Source organism: Thunnus albacares, chromosome 9 (genome assembly GCF_914725855.1).
Source record: "Thunnus albacares chromosome 9, fThuAlb1.1, whole genome shotgun sequence".
NCBI classification, from domain to species: Eukaryota; Metazoa; Chordata; class Actinopteri; order Scombriformes; family Scombridae; genus Thunnus; species Thunnus albacares.
Window position 1 is genome coordinate 7,105,667 of NC_058114.1, and position 15,333 is coordinate 7,120,999.

General features: G+C 38.9%; 1 protein-coding gene across 1 annotated transcript in view; it reads right to left on the minus strand.

The window, feature by feature from the left end:
- bcar3 (BCAR3 adaptor protein, NSP family member) overlaps positions 1–12,594 on the minus strand; it is an 81,966-nt gene extending 69,372 nt beyond the window's left edge. The window contains exons 1-2 of the mRNA XM_044361673.1: positions 12,205–12,594; positions 307–474 (exon numbers count right to left, since the gene is read on the minus strand). Of these exons, the coding sequence (XP_044217608.1) occupies positions 307–408 (102 nt within the window). The 5' untranslated portion in view covers positions 409–474; positions 12,205–12,594. The remainder of the gene's footprint in view (positions 1–306; positions 475–12,204) is intronic.
- Between the last annotated feature and the right edge of the window lie 2,739 nt (positions 12,595–15,333).

Sequence of the window (15,333 nt, forward strand, 5' to 3'; positions counted from 1 at the left end):
AACAGACTACACTAAACAGTAACTTCAATAGTTTATGTACCTTGCTAAATTGCATTACAGAGAGGACAGCTGACTTTTTCTATTTACTTTCTTCATCCACATTTTCTCAGAACATCTGGGGATTTGTCCCGATAACTTGTAGTTGTGTTTAGTCTACTGCTAACTCAAGGGTTTTTTCAGGAACAGGGAAATGTGTTTTGAGACATTTATTTACGATATAGTGACAATAAATACGAAGTTATGTAAATGAATCATTAGATTGTGGTGGAGTTTGTTGGTTTGGAAATGTACGTGGGTTTGCGTTACCTCTACGCCATCGTATTCCTGCTCCAGCGCTGTGCAGTATTGTGGCAGTCCCAGCTGGCTCAGCCATCGCGAGATAGACTGATGCTTCATGGTGACACACATAAACACACAGACATGTACACAGACACGCACACACTATGACACACACTTTCTTTCTTCAGATGGAACCTGAAAATGGAAAAGAAATAGCAGATCAACTGATTAGTCTAAACAATAACCATCCGAACTAATTAACAAAATGTCGACACAACTAAACGATGTGAAATCTGTATGTTTAAACACACACAAACTTAGATCACTCATCTCCTCTCTGCTCAGTAACCTCAATAGTAATGGCTCAGGAATCTGACAGTTTACCATTAGTTGGGGTTTCGCAAAGCCATAAATGATATGAAATGTTCATCCAATTAGGGCGGCCTGGATGGAGAAAGTGAGAAATACAGTCACGGACAAAATGTGGGAGGTTTCACTGAAAATATTTAAGCCAGTTCAGCCAGCACAAGACATAACATGATACTATATAAAGTTGAACATAAACTGTACTCCTCTTGTACCAGAGTGTAAGACATATTCACACATAGAGTTTACAGCTGTGTGAAATGATTTTAAGATGAACGAGTGTTCGTTTTATCGATTCTAATGGTGAGTATAAATAATTTTGAGTTATGCTGTTTCACATTTTTGCAATGACTTTCAACACAGAGTAGACTCCAGCCCTACTAAGTACTCTATAAAACCAGGTATTTCCACTGTTAAACCAAGTAAAAACCAAAACAAACCAACAAAAAAAGTTACCTCTGCAGCCCTAGAAATCTGAAAAAGATAACATTTCAAAAAGCACCTGAGGGAGATGGGAATGTATAGTGGCTAGGGAAAATTCAGTATACACTACATCAAACATAAAGGAATAGTCTTTTAAAATTTGGCGACCTTTAGTAAAGGACAATTTTTAAGCTTCTAGTATTTGATTTGCTTTGTGATTAGCAGTGAATTTTTTTTCCTTCTACCTATTGTGCATGTATTGGTTGCCGTGGTTGCTGCTGCATACAATCGCCTTTACATAAAGGGTTAAATAAAGTTCAACTGAATTTAATTTAATTTAATTAGCTCATCAACTGCTAAATATGTGACGTATCAATCGAGTTTTGTCAGAATGTTCTTATACCAACTATTCTTTAAATTCGTACCACTAATAACTGTTAATTTCCTAAAAATAAAATAAATATAGAAGCTACTGATTTATGATTGATAATGACTGTGATTTGTTATTTTCAATTTGGGTTCCTGTATTTGTGCTTCTGGGCAGCATATTTACTAAATGGGGTGATTTATTTCCCATACCAAGGCAAGTTCTGTAGCCAAGTTTATTCTTTATCAGTCTAATGAGCAGTCAGCAGCAACACTACACAGACCCTTTAATGCTTTAAACACCTCTGGGTGATGATGTCTCAGAGTCAACGGGAGACTGATACTGACACGGAGAATCAAACTCAGCGTCCGTATCTGCAGCGCCAGTCGAGATAGAGCCACAAAACATTAAACAGCAAACACTGGAACTGTTGTACTGGGAATAAGAGCTGATATCACCTGAACACCCCTGCTGATTACTACCACAAATCATGTTACCAAGAAGCACTAAGCTGTTTCTATGGCAACATAACACACAGACACACAAAGACAAGGCAATAAAATAATGAATGATGACAGTGCCATGTCAAGATAAATCAACAATGTAAAGTATATTTGTAGTAATTTCCTAAAGCCCAAGGTGATGTATTCAAATAGATGTTTTCCATGTGGTCCTTAAAGGTTCAATATGTAAGAAATGGCCACCTGATCCAAACAAATAGGAGGCAGCATATCACCTCTCACCACCACCACCATTATCACTCACTGAGTATAGCTTAATGTTTACAGTGAATCTGCGCTATGGCGTTGTCAAGATATCAAAATGCTACGGAGACATTAGAGCTGGCAGTAAATTACAAAGAGCTGCACAGATCAGAAAGCGGTTTCACCACGGGGATAAGTTACAACATAACTCTTAAGTAAAACTATACAGTTACACACATGCCCCTAAGGTAGGTGTAAATCATAAAATGTCACAGAACTCACAAATGGTAACGCAGCCATTTTTTTGCCACACAGCATCATTTTTCATTAATTGCATGCCATCCCTGATCCAAAGGGATCGAGGGAAGAGCAGTTTTCTTTTACCCAGATCACTAAAATGCTCAAGGGCTTGGATACTTACAGAGTCACTGGCTTGGATGCCATCCCAGCTAAGTTCCTGAGAGATGCTGCAGAGGTTATTGCTTCCTCTGTCACACACGTTATAAATCTTTCAATCTCCCAATCAAAATTCCCCTCAGGAATTTAAAAAGGACAGAGTTACTGCTCTATATAAAAATGTAATAAGGTTGAACAAAGTAATTACAGGCCATAAGTGTTTTAAGTAAAAGCCCTTTACGAACAGATTTTTAAATATGTTAACCAGTTTCATACATTATATATCATTAATATTTTTATGATTTTCAGTCAGGTTTTAGACAGTTTTACTCAACTGAGACTTGCATGATTTATTGAACCGACCTCGTTAAAAAGGAAATTGACAGTGGCAAGTGTTGTGGAACGGCAATGCTTGACCTACAAAAAAGCATTTGACACAGTGGATCACCAGATATTGCTGTATAAACTAAAGGCAATAGGTTTCAATAGGGAGACCTTAAAATTAATACAACCATATCTTTCTGGTAGAGTCCAAATGGCAGATGTAGGAAGTACGCTCTCAGAGCCCAAAAACCTTACCTGTGGTGTCCCTCAAGGAAGCATAATTGGTCCTTTATTGTTTTTATTGTATATAAATGACATAGAGGCAGCTTGTTCATGTCCTTTATTTTTGTATGCGGATAATTCAGCTTCATTGGTAACTGGAGAGTACTTGCAAACAGTTAGATTATCATTTTGCAAAGAGCTCCAAAAAGTAAGCAGTTGGTTATGTGACAATAAGTTATCCTCCTTGCACTTAAGCAGCCTGGCTCCACCATTACTGCCAGTGGCTCAGGGCAGCGCTACCTTTTCTTCCTCTCATGTTGGACTGCAAGCATACTGGACCCTACAGTGACTCACTATCACACCTGGGGTACAAAGTGGTGTTACAGGACAGTACAGGCCAGACAGGGTCAGAGCTAGCTGGTTAGCGTGCTAACTTCAGTAGATATGTCTGCAAAACAATACATATAGTTCTTTGACTCCAAAACTGTTATTTCTTCACATTCTGTTGATAATTTTAGTTAATTTGGGAATGTTTTAAACTAAAATTCTGGCCAATTCTTACACATTTGACCTTTAAAAAAAAAGAAAAAAGGCTATACTTCTCTCCCAACCAAGCAAAGGTGTCTTAGTCATTTTTGTTATTATGGTTTCTGAGGAGAAAAATACAAAACACAGATATCAAAGTGTTATTTTCAGGCATCAGAAGAACAATTACTATCATTAAATGTTCATATTAAGCCACTGCACATTAGGAATAGATGTGGATAAAATCCACTATCACAGCATATCAAATTTTATATGACGGTATATTATGATATCATACATTTTCGTAAAATTCAGTTGTAAAACTGTTAATGATTTAAATAACCTGAAAAGTAAAGTATGTCTGTTTTTGGCTAATCCAGCAAAGTAAACACCAAACAAACACTGAACAATGCAAAACTAAACAAAATCCAATATTTCTATAAACCAATTCTTCTCATTGATTTTTAACATTCCCAAAGTAACTCATACAACCAGAAACATTAACTGCCATGATAAACACATTTATATTGTATCAAGGTATATATCGTCATATCGCCCACCCCTACTTCACATTAGATCTAATTTTAACTCATTCACACCAACAAAAACTTTGCAGCTTTGCTTGGAAGACATAAAAGTAGCTGCAACAGCACAAATAAGTGAAGACAAGCTAATCAACTGATTTTAGAAAATTTGCATTATAGATATTTGATATTCTCCTGAAATGCTGACTCATATTCTGCAACCCTGAAAAATGGAAAATCTGATTTATATGGAAATAAATTCATTTTGGATCAATAGGAACTAAATTTCTACTGTGTGAGCTGTCAGGTGGTATTATTGTACTGTACGTGTGTTGTCAGTGTTACTGTCTTTTGTGTTGTGCTATATATATGGGGCGGAGCACACATGCATGTAGGGGGTTGTACTGTCATTACGTTTTATTGTGCATGTGTGTGTCAGTATCTCTGTGTGTGACAGGACACAAAAACCTTGTCAGGCAAAGAGGCAGTGACTGAGCATGTGCAGTTATCCCCCTCCAACCCCACCCAATCACGTTAAGTGATGTCACGGAGATGTACATGATGTCACTGACTGTCACCAAAGGTTATTAGACCCCACCTCATCCAACCACTCTACGGGATCCATCTAGCAGTTGTAACACACACACACACACATACGGCAGCCTCCTCTTTCAATCATATCAATCTAATCTATAAGCATGTCATCATGTAGATTAGAGAAGAGGAGTCTTTCATACAGTATATGGACCCCTTGGTGTCCAACACCATTTCCAGTTTAAGCTAATGGGGGGATGGAGGTCGTTCAGAAGAATGAATGACCTCTGTGTCCCATCAGCAATAAGCTTATATAAAATACATATACGGTACAGTACACATACACCAGACATCTGAAGGAGCCTTCACTGCCTTTTCGTTCTGCCTGGACTCATATATGATGTAGTATGTCAAACAGACGACCATGGCCTACAGTAGATGAATGATAAAGCTGAAAATTTACCTACATTGACAATAGGAGTCCTTTGAAAGGTGATGACCTACAGTAGAGCCAGACAATAAACCAAAAATCCACAGATAACAACATTAGGAGTCAAAGACTTATCTAATTTTGCTCATGTGGCTAATTTTGGTAAATGAAATAGTGAAGACACTCAAGAGATGTCCACTAACAAAACTACAACAACCAATCGTCATCCAGTTACATGTTTTACCCTCATCCCTTTGTTCTGCATCTTCCCTCAAAACAAACCAGCTTCCAACATTTATGAGCTGTAAATCCAACTCTTAAATAGTCAGGAATATTAAAAACATGGTCTTTCAGCACTTTATTTTTAACCTGTTTTCATTTACTTTGTGGGAAATCAAAATGTTAGAATAGATAAACTGGAAATGATTTCTTAACTGTTGCATGTTATTTGAATGGAAAGTTACTGTTACTGCTCATTCTGAAGGTCCTTACCAGAAAACAATCAATCAGTGCTGTTGTATCCTTCTCCCAAGTTGCACGAAGTGAACTAGATTTGATTCATCACACTAACAATTCCCAAACATACAAAGAGAATTTCAACAACAATTTCTTATTTATGATTAACATCTGTTTATTAAAATGTATAAGGATTTGCAGGCATATCACTTAGTTGCATAATGACTAGTGGTGGGAGATATAAACAAAATCTGTTATCATGGTACATGTAATTTTCTGTCACAATACTGATATCCTGTATACTGTGATTCAGAAACTAATAACCAGACAGATATGTCTGTTTTTGGCAAATCCAGCAGAATTAAACACTTGACATCCACTATGGCTGCAGGAATTTAATTTGTGTTGTAAAATGCTCTGTATTGTCTAATTTCCACCTTAAATGTTTTAAATGTACTTCCCAGAAACAAAATCTGTCCTGTTTTCAGGGTTCAAGCGGGAATACGGATCTAACTTTACAGCACATTAACTGCATGTGTGTGTGTGTGTGTGTGTGTGTATTCATTCTGCAGCTGCTTGTGTGTGTCACCTCATCGTAAAAGCAGCATTACTCATGTTAGTGTGCCAGGCACACGTTTACACACACGTTGACAGTATGCACACGCATACAGATCCATGCATAAAGACTCATTGGCCTCATTGGCTATTTGGCATTATGGTATGCTAGATATACATTATGCTGATGTTGCAAATATACACACTTAAATAGCCAGTCTTAACCTTGCACTGCCCAGTATCCATCCATCAACTTATATCCACCCAGTACCATTTATATTTTGCCCATTTATTCCAGAAACATGCATTGAAACAAATGACTGTTGCACTATACTTAAAGTAAAAACAGTAATAAAAGCAACATGAAGATGATTCATTTTTGTGTAAGCAGATAATATGAAATAATAATATCAAGGAGACATGACAATACATAAGAAAGGTTTAAACTGAGGTTGATACCTAAAAACTAATATGTATATTTTTTTTACCATATTTTTCAATGGGCTGTTTTGACTCAAATATCTTTAAACACATTATCTATACTGCATTTTCAGCCCCATGTTGCACTTTTTGGCTGGACCGCAACAGCTGGGTCTCAATGTCTGTGACTGACTGACTGACTGAGTCACTGTGTGATGAAATTACACCATTGGTTGACCAAATGCCACATGACTGAGTGATGAAAGTATGGCCGAATGCCACCACTTCTTCCATACGCAGTCCAGTCATATACTTGGTTTTGACCTAGTCTTGTTAGTTGGGATGAGATCAGATTGTTCAGCAGCCAAAAACAGATAGGCAGAAACCGACAAGGTGTACTGAAGCTGCACTTGGCAAGAATTCTCTCACGTACTGTACACCTATCTTATCAACCATCAATCATAAACTGGAACTGTTAGAGGGAAACAGAGTCCTAAACCTAACGGGCCATTAAATTTGTGTTGTTTGCCAAAGGATGATTCCCGGTTTAGGTGTGGATATTTCGCCATGCACTTGATGTGACTTATAAACAGTCTCCTAGAAACAGCAGTAACAGCTGCATTTAGGGAAAACATGAACCCAACAACATCAGTCCTTTTTTTACCTCTTTGGTGTAAAGTAAGGCTGCAAATAACCATTATTGAATTGATGAATTGTTCTGTCAATAAATTGTCCAAAATAGTGAAAAATGCCAATTATAATTCCTTAGAGCTCATGGTGACATCTTCAAAAGGTCCGATCAACAGTCCAAAATCAGTTTACTATCATGTACGACACAAAGAAGATTCAAATCTTCACATTCGAGAAGCTGCACCCAGCAAATTTTTAGCATTTCTGCCTTTAAAAAATGACTAAAACACTTATCCACAATCAAAATAGTTGCCGATACTGATTTATCAATTAATTATTGCATTTCTACTTTACTATCCTGGTAAATATGAGCGCTCTGTGTGCAATTACTGATGTCTCGTTAGCCACCATCCGTGTGCCAAGTTGCCCTGTTTCACTTTCACTCATTTAAGGAGTTATCACAGAGGAGAAAAGGTCTCAGTAAGACTTTCCTCCATATGATTCTCATTAAAATGTTCTATCAAGTCTTGCAGCCTTAACGACAGGGGTGAATACAGAAGCTCGTGCAGCAAGAGATGCCAATGAAACCTGCGTCAGCCACACCCTGTCTGCCTACAGCTCCGGCCTATACTACTGTACACAGATATCAGGACCTTTCACTGCATCTTTCAGCCAGATGATACATGTAACAACTGAGCAGCACAGACTATTGAACAGCTGTGTGTCATTTTATGGCGTTGATATTGTGAGCGGTTTAGCTTGTAACATTTCCAAAGGGCTCCACATGGCTGGTTTAAATCTCTTGAAAGATCAGAGAACATTTCCAGACACACAAATGAACACTTGCATTCAATTTGAAGACTCAGTGGAAGGAAAGCAGTTTAAGGGAGTTAGAAACTATTTGCTAGGAGAAAAAAAAAAAAAAAAAGGGAAAAATGCTTTAGCTGCATCTCCTTTAGCGAGATTAGATTTCCTTTTCTGGATTGGAAAAAAAAAAACAGCAGGGATGTCACCAACTGACCAAAGAGAAAGGTTTCATCATGTGTAACTTCTGGGGGTCTCCTTTTTACAGCTCTGGCATTTTTTTCTCTGTTTACAATGGAAAGGACGTGCTTGTACACATTCCTAGTAGTGTTGACAGCAGGGGAGAGCAGAGAAGAGGTCAGCACTGATGAGTAGAAAAGAAGTAGGCGCTGAGGAAATGTATTCCCACAAGATCCAGTGAACAAGTTCGCCAACCAGAAAACTGAACCCCCTGCGTTCTCCCTGGAGGGTTCGTCTTCCTGTCGAGCCCAATCCAACCTTCTTCTCTTCTCCTCTTCCTGTTGGTTTGACCTCAGCTGTTTCCCATGACCACATTTCTCTAGAGCATCTATTTTATTATAGAATATAAATAAACGTATCCCAGCATCCCACTTACTGAATGATCTAAACAGGCCTGGCTATTTGACAGATCCTCAACAAATACCAAAGCAGCTACAGCAAACAACAAAATTAAAAGTCCAGAGCAGCCAAGTCGGCATTAGAGGACAATTTCCCTTTTACTCAGTCACCCTCTAATGCCGACTTGGCTGCCTTCTTTGGTCCAAGGGCATTCGTTTTGCCAATCACATTAGACTGACACAATGCAACCAATTGAATTAAGCTGCAAAAATAACATCAGCATCACCACCAAGCCAATTCCAGCTCTTACAAATCAAGGACACCATGCAAGGAAGATGAGACACTTTCTCTGAATTACGGTACCATCAATACTCCTGCCTGACAATTGATTTTTGAGATTGATTCTGATATTTGGGAGCTTAATGATACATCAGCCAGCAGTCTTCTATTATTTGAAATAAACATAAACATACAATACAAGCAAACCTTTTTGATAAGGATCCATTAAACATGTTTTTACCGAATTTTGACCAACGATATTGAAATATGCTTATCAGTACTCTCTAGTGGGAAAACTAAAGAGATTTTCTATAATTTCCTTATTGTCAACAAATCTTATGTGCAGAATCAAACCAACAATGAATTGATCCTACTTACAAGGGTTGTACTAATGTTTTTTGAGAAATGTACAATGTACAGTGCAGTACAAAGTCAAGAGGTCGTGGTATGTAGCACAACAAGCTAGCGAAGCTCTGCAAAAGGAACCACGTTCCTACACATGCACAATGGCGTCTGCCGTACAAGAAACTACTCTTCGAAGACTGAAATATGATCGCTGTTATTAGTCTTTGGACCCATTTCTAAACAAACTAACGTGCCTAAATGTTTGTGGCGAAGGAACTTGTCACCCAGTGCGACAGTGTGGCTCTACGGGTCTACAGCACAGAGGTATAAGATACTGTATATCAGGCTTTGGAGACAAGACTTGTAAGTTAGTTCATTGTTGGTTTGGCACATAAGATTTACTGACAATATGAAAAATATAGAAAAGCAGCAGCCATACCCTTTAAAGACTGATACCAATATATCTGCAACAAGCTAATGTCGGCTGACGTCCCATCACATGTACTGGTCTAGCTCTAAAGCACGTGTTACTGGTTAATGAAGTGTAAACGATGCCACCACAAATGGCATGCAGCTGTGCGATGTGAAGTTATGTCTAAATTTTTTTCAAATTCAAGTGAAAATTAAGCAAAGCTGAATTCTTCAACATGCAGTCTGCAGTGATTTTCACCCACAGATCCAAAACAAAGCATAATATAAAAGCATAACATCACACCTCTAGCATGTAAAACCCAATAACATCCATTTTTGTTATTCTCTGTTAGGTGAAATAAAAAATAAGATATGAGCACAGACGTTAAGGCAGGAACACCTCAGATCCCGAGAGGCCCCTTGACCTTTCCTGAACTATTTCTGAGGTGTGAATATTAACATTTGACAGAGGTGGAATATCATTTTCTCCCTGTGGTTGAGTGCTTGCCTTGAGAACATGTCTGAAGCTGTCTGAATATGTTTACCTGTAGGTTACAGTAGAAGCAGCTGGAATATGACAGAGGAGAATATATCAGTGAGGATCAGGTTAGACTAGTAAATAACTACTGATTTTAAAACAAGGAGGCAGCTCTCTTTGGGTTGAAAAACATCTTTCTTTCCCCTAATTCTCCAAATTTGTCTTCTTCTCTCTCATGCTACCTCACATGATCCTTTAATTCTTGTTTTCCTTTCCAAACTTCCTATTATACTCCCTTTCCCTGCCCTTTTCTTTTCACAACTTTACCTCTCACTGTGCTTTGCCATCTCCTCCTAACTTTTCTACCTCCATTTCAGCACTTTTAAGCATCCTTTTATGTCTCTTTTTGTCCCTCCTTCCATCTTTCCTATGTCTATCCATCCATTGATCCCATAAAGTCTTCCCAGAGAGTTTAATAAAGAGTTAGAGACACATCAAAGCTGCCGGCGTTTGGCGAACTTGTGCACATGTGTGTTAAGACCAAACCACTGCCTTTTATAGGGGTTCGTAGAATTGACAACTTCATCAAGTTATCTCTGTTTTTCTTCTCTTTCATATGCACACAGGTGGATATCAAACATGGCTGGGCTTGCAGCTAAGTAGCCACACAGCAGCACACAAACAGCTTATTTGTGTGAAATGCAAGATGACTTTCACTGTGCCTCTGCTGCAGGCAGAGGGGCTATTATCACACTGCACCACGAGAGCAGCAGTCTTCATTTGGTTTGGATCTTTGCCTCCAGGAGGTTGTATTTCATTTAAAGTTTCTCTCTGGACCCAAACTGATTCAATGTTCTCTCAGAGGCTAATTTCCCTGCTTTATTGGCTATTTAAATACAAGTGTCTAGTATTTCTTTTACAAGCCCAGGGGGAAACAGGAAAATACTTTGGCAGTATAATGTAACCCCATAAAATTATACATTTTCCAGTTCAAGTCCATCTCCTGTATTTTAACTCTCAAATTACTTAAATCACTAGACTGGCAGTTATTAGTATATTTACGGTAAATCAATATAAAGATTTATTTCGTCCCAAAACATTGTTTGGTCGGTTTTATCCACATCTCTGTTTGCATCTCCAAAATATTTTCAAGAGCTGGAAGCCAAAAACTTTCGGCTTCACAAAGCTACCCCATAAAAAGGAATCACCTCTTCACTTCATGTCATAAAAAATGACGGGAAACTATCAGTGGGGTAAAAAATATATATATTGTATTGTTTTTCAACAAATTTGCATGAAATTTTCAGCTACATTTGGTTAATCCTTCCACTCATGCCATAATAAAGTCTCGTTCAGGAACTCTGTGAAGAAAAATCCTTCAGGAGTTATTTGATATAACACCCCAGTTAGCAGATTTGATGACTAAAGAAATATTCGATTTGGAAATATTTGATAACTCAGATTTTATGCAATGCAACCTGGATTGATGATTCAGTTACTGTACGTACTGGTGATAGCTGCTCAAAGACAGGAGACGAGGGAAAGAAGGGAGGTATAATTTGCATGACTCAGCTCTGAGGTAAGGGCATTCCTACAGCTGCCTTGCCTCTGCACATACTGTAGACCTACAAACATCTTAGCAGCATCTCTGTTTATCTGAGGAAGCTATGGAGAAGGTGCAGCAGGGAAGAGGGGATCCCCCAGAGAACGAGAAGTCCTTCTGCATTACTTCTCTCTTATTTGACTCCATGAAGGTTACAAAGTGAGACACACATTAATGGTTTCAGGGGATTCGTGCAAATATACTGAATCATAACTGCAAAAGAGAACTCCATAATATAGAGTGTGGTTCTTGAAGTGAAAAGATTCACTAAAAATAATACAAAAGCATTTTTAAAGAAGTCAGTTCCATGTTGCATTTTTGCGTCACAACATATTTGTGAAATCAAAGGGCACCAAATTTTGTTCAAGACAGACCTCAATCAGATTGTTCTCTGACTATCGGTGATACAAACGTTCACTGTCCTGTCAGGTGAAGGCGATGATTTGAGTGCTATAACCTTTAAAAATAGCTTGAAGCATTACAGCGTTTCTTTCCAAAAAATCCATCAAACATCATACAGGGTGCATTATTTAAGAAACAAATAGCCTACCTTGTAAGTGCAGCCACACAGGCGGTGCAGCGGACTGCTGCATGCAGTCTGCACACTTGCTGAGGATTTCTTGCAGAGTTGATGGAGGAGCCCGCGGTTAAAGCATTAATTAAAGGAGACTCTTTTTGGCACGTTGTTCTGGTTACTGCAAAGTTTCAACCGGTGAAGCACAGATAGAGAATACCATCAACTTTTGCTGTCGTCACCTCAGCTGGCGAGCTCTGCAAAACACCACAATCCTGAAGTACCTGTCAGCACCGAGATAGAGAGAGAGAGAGAGAGAGAGAGAGAGAGAGAGAGGGAGAGATGCTGCCTTCACGAGCCGAGATAAAACTTCGTCCGCATCATATTCAAGCACTTTTACAGAATGACAAACCAAAATGAACAAAAACAAGTGCAAGTCAAGGAGGTAATGCTAATTAGTTTGAAAGCTCTGTAGGAGGAATCTTTTGTGTAAAAAAATATATCATCACTCATATCTATGAGCCTTATTTTCTTCTTGAATCATATCTGCTGTATCTGAATATTGATCTTGATGCTCTCCTCCTCATTGCTGATATTTTGTAATTGTCCCTTAAACGAAACTAAACAATGAAAATGCCATAATGCAATAATGTTTAAGCACAAAATTCTTATTAGGTGTTTTAAAGTGTTTAAGGTTATTTCAAGGTGAGATTGAAGTATAGAGTCTGTAGGCTGCTTATCACTAAATTGTTTGCAGGTGGTAACTGTTACGCACTAACTTGGTGTTACTGCAAATTAGCTACTTGTTCTGGTGTTTAACATTTCATTAAAACAACACAAGACGTTGCATCAAACCAAGGATGGAAAATATTTACCGCTAGTTTAAATAGCAACTCTAAAATACCGTTACTGCGTTAACGTTACATTAATTACAAAAACAATTAAAAGTATTTTGTCTAATCGTCTGGAACAAAGAACAATTTGTCTCCAATATAGTCCAATAAGTCCAATAATAATATATATTTAACACAAAGTACCGTACTCAGCTGTGATAGGTTACTTGCCGAATGTTTTGGCCACAAAAATATGTCATCTCCATGTGTAAATGTAAAATATATTTTGTCAAGTCTGATCCTCTTTTTCATTTTTGCGCACCCCTGCCCCCCTGTGGTATTTTTAAGCAACTGCGTCAATTGGACGTAAACGTGCCTTTCTGCTGCCGATATGAACTGCAAAACATACAGTATGTACAGTACATTGCACATTATGTAATAATGTTCCTTCGGCTCCTTATTTAGATTTTTTTCAGCACATACCAACACCTGCTGGATCCTGTGAGAAATGCTCCTCTCACTTCAAACTTTCATGCAAAATGAAAAAAACAAAAACCACCAAATGTTCACGTGTAAAACTGTTATAACTGCTACATCCTGTATATAATGCATTTTTACAAAGGAAACGTGTGGCTGAATTATTCAGCTGACTATTCACTATAAAACACTTTTTTCCCCAAAAAAACATTTCAAAGCATTTTAACAGTTGGGCCACACAAAGAAAATTCATTCATTCATAATTGTGACTGTGAACCTTACTTTTTTTTATGTTAACATACAATTACTGTTAAAATGCTACATTACATTTACAAGAGTATAGCAAATCAAGTCAAACTGAAGTTGAATTTATTATAAGATGTAATAGAAATTAGACTAAAACAAAACCAAACATCAAGACATCAAAAACACCAAAACTGATTTTCGTCCAGGTCCATCTCTGAGTTTACACAAATGGTGTGAAAGTTTGTGCCAGTTGTGACACTGGAACCCACAGCACCAAATCCTTCTGGGACCTGAGGAGGATAAGCCTGTCTGCACTGTCCACACCACAAAATCATCCTGTCTTGGTTTTTGGCTCTTTGCAGCTCTGTGGTATACTCAGAGAGAAAAAAAAAAACAGAACACATGAAAGTAAAATGCTGAATTTTGCAGTGGAGGAGGAGGAGGAGGAGCTGGACAGCATGGGAGGGGTGGTGGAGGCCTGCCAAAGGTTGGAAGCTGCACATACAAAAAGATATGACTTAGACATGTCTCAACACATTTACTGTTTTATTATAGCTGTTAAAAATGCTGTTTAATGCTTTTACATATATTATATCAAAGGTCTCCTCCACTCAAATAATGTTCTTATTGTTCCTACAGAGGAGTTTGACACTGGAGGGCTGTTTTCACATTCATCTGCTGAGGACGGAAAGTTACTCTGTGCTCATTGCAAAATAGAAATGCAAATGCAAAACAGAAATACTTGCTCTATCAAAACAATTAAGAAAGCTTTACTTTCCACTAAATGATGACCCTCAGGAAGGCTCATGAGGGATTGTGTGATGCTTGGGGTAAACACAGAGGGGCTTTGAGAGGCAGAAGAAGGAGAAGAGGGGGCTGAGAGGGCTGAGGGAAGGTCACAGCTGGTGGCTGGAGGGGTCTCGAAGGCTGGAGTGAAAGCCATTTGGCAGGGTAGAGGAAGTTGCCACAGTGCTGGAGTCTTTGTCTCTTCAGATATGACCTTGGGTTTCCATTCCTGCTGCACGGTGGTCCACCTGTTTGATGACATCTGACATCTCCTGCGCCGTCACCACCTGCACATTCCTCCTGACCTTGCCGGTGTTACAGCTTTGGCTGGTTTTGGCCAGGAGGTGGGCCAGGTCTGCAGTTATGTGACTGCATGCAGCCAGAGGATGGGTGAGGTAGGGATTAGAAGGGGGATTCTTGGGCAGGGCAACTGGGGAATGGGGATGTTGAGATGGGTGGGTAGCATCAAGTGATAATGGACTTAGAGGAGCTTGTGTGGGGGTCCCAAGCCGCAGTCTAGAAGGAATGACCTGTGACCAGTCAATGGCCGTTGGGTTCATTGGACGCATGCCACACCCCCTGAACCCAGCCACAACCACCTTTCAATCCTTAAGCCTCTGGTAGGAGTCTCTCAGGACCCTTGAAAACTCCTCTAGGAGACTGAGAACAAGGTGCTGACAGCTGACAGATCTCCTGTACAATCAGAGAGGTCTTCCTTCAAGGATCCAAAGAAACTCACATCCAGAAGCTGCAGGATGTGGGGAGTGTGTGGTGGCAGGGACAGGAGGAAGACCCCCTCCCTCTCTGCTGCATGCACTAGCTC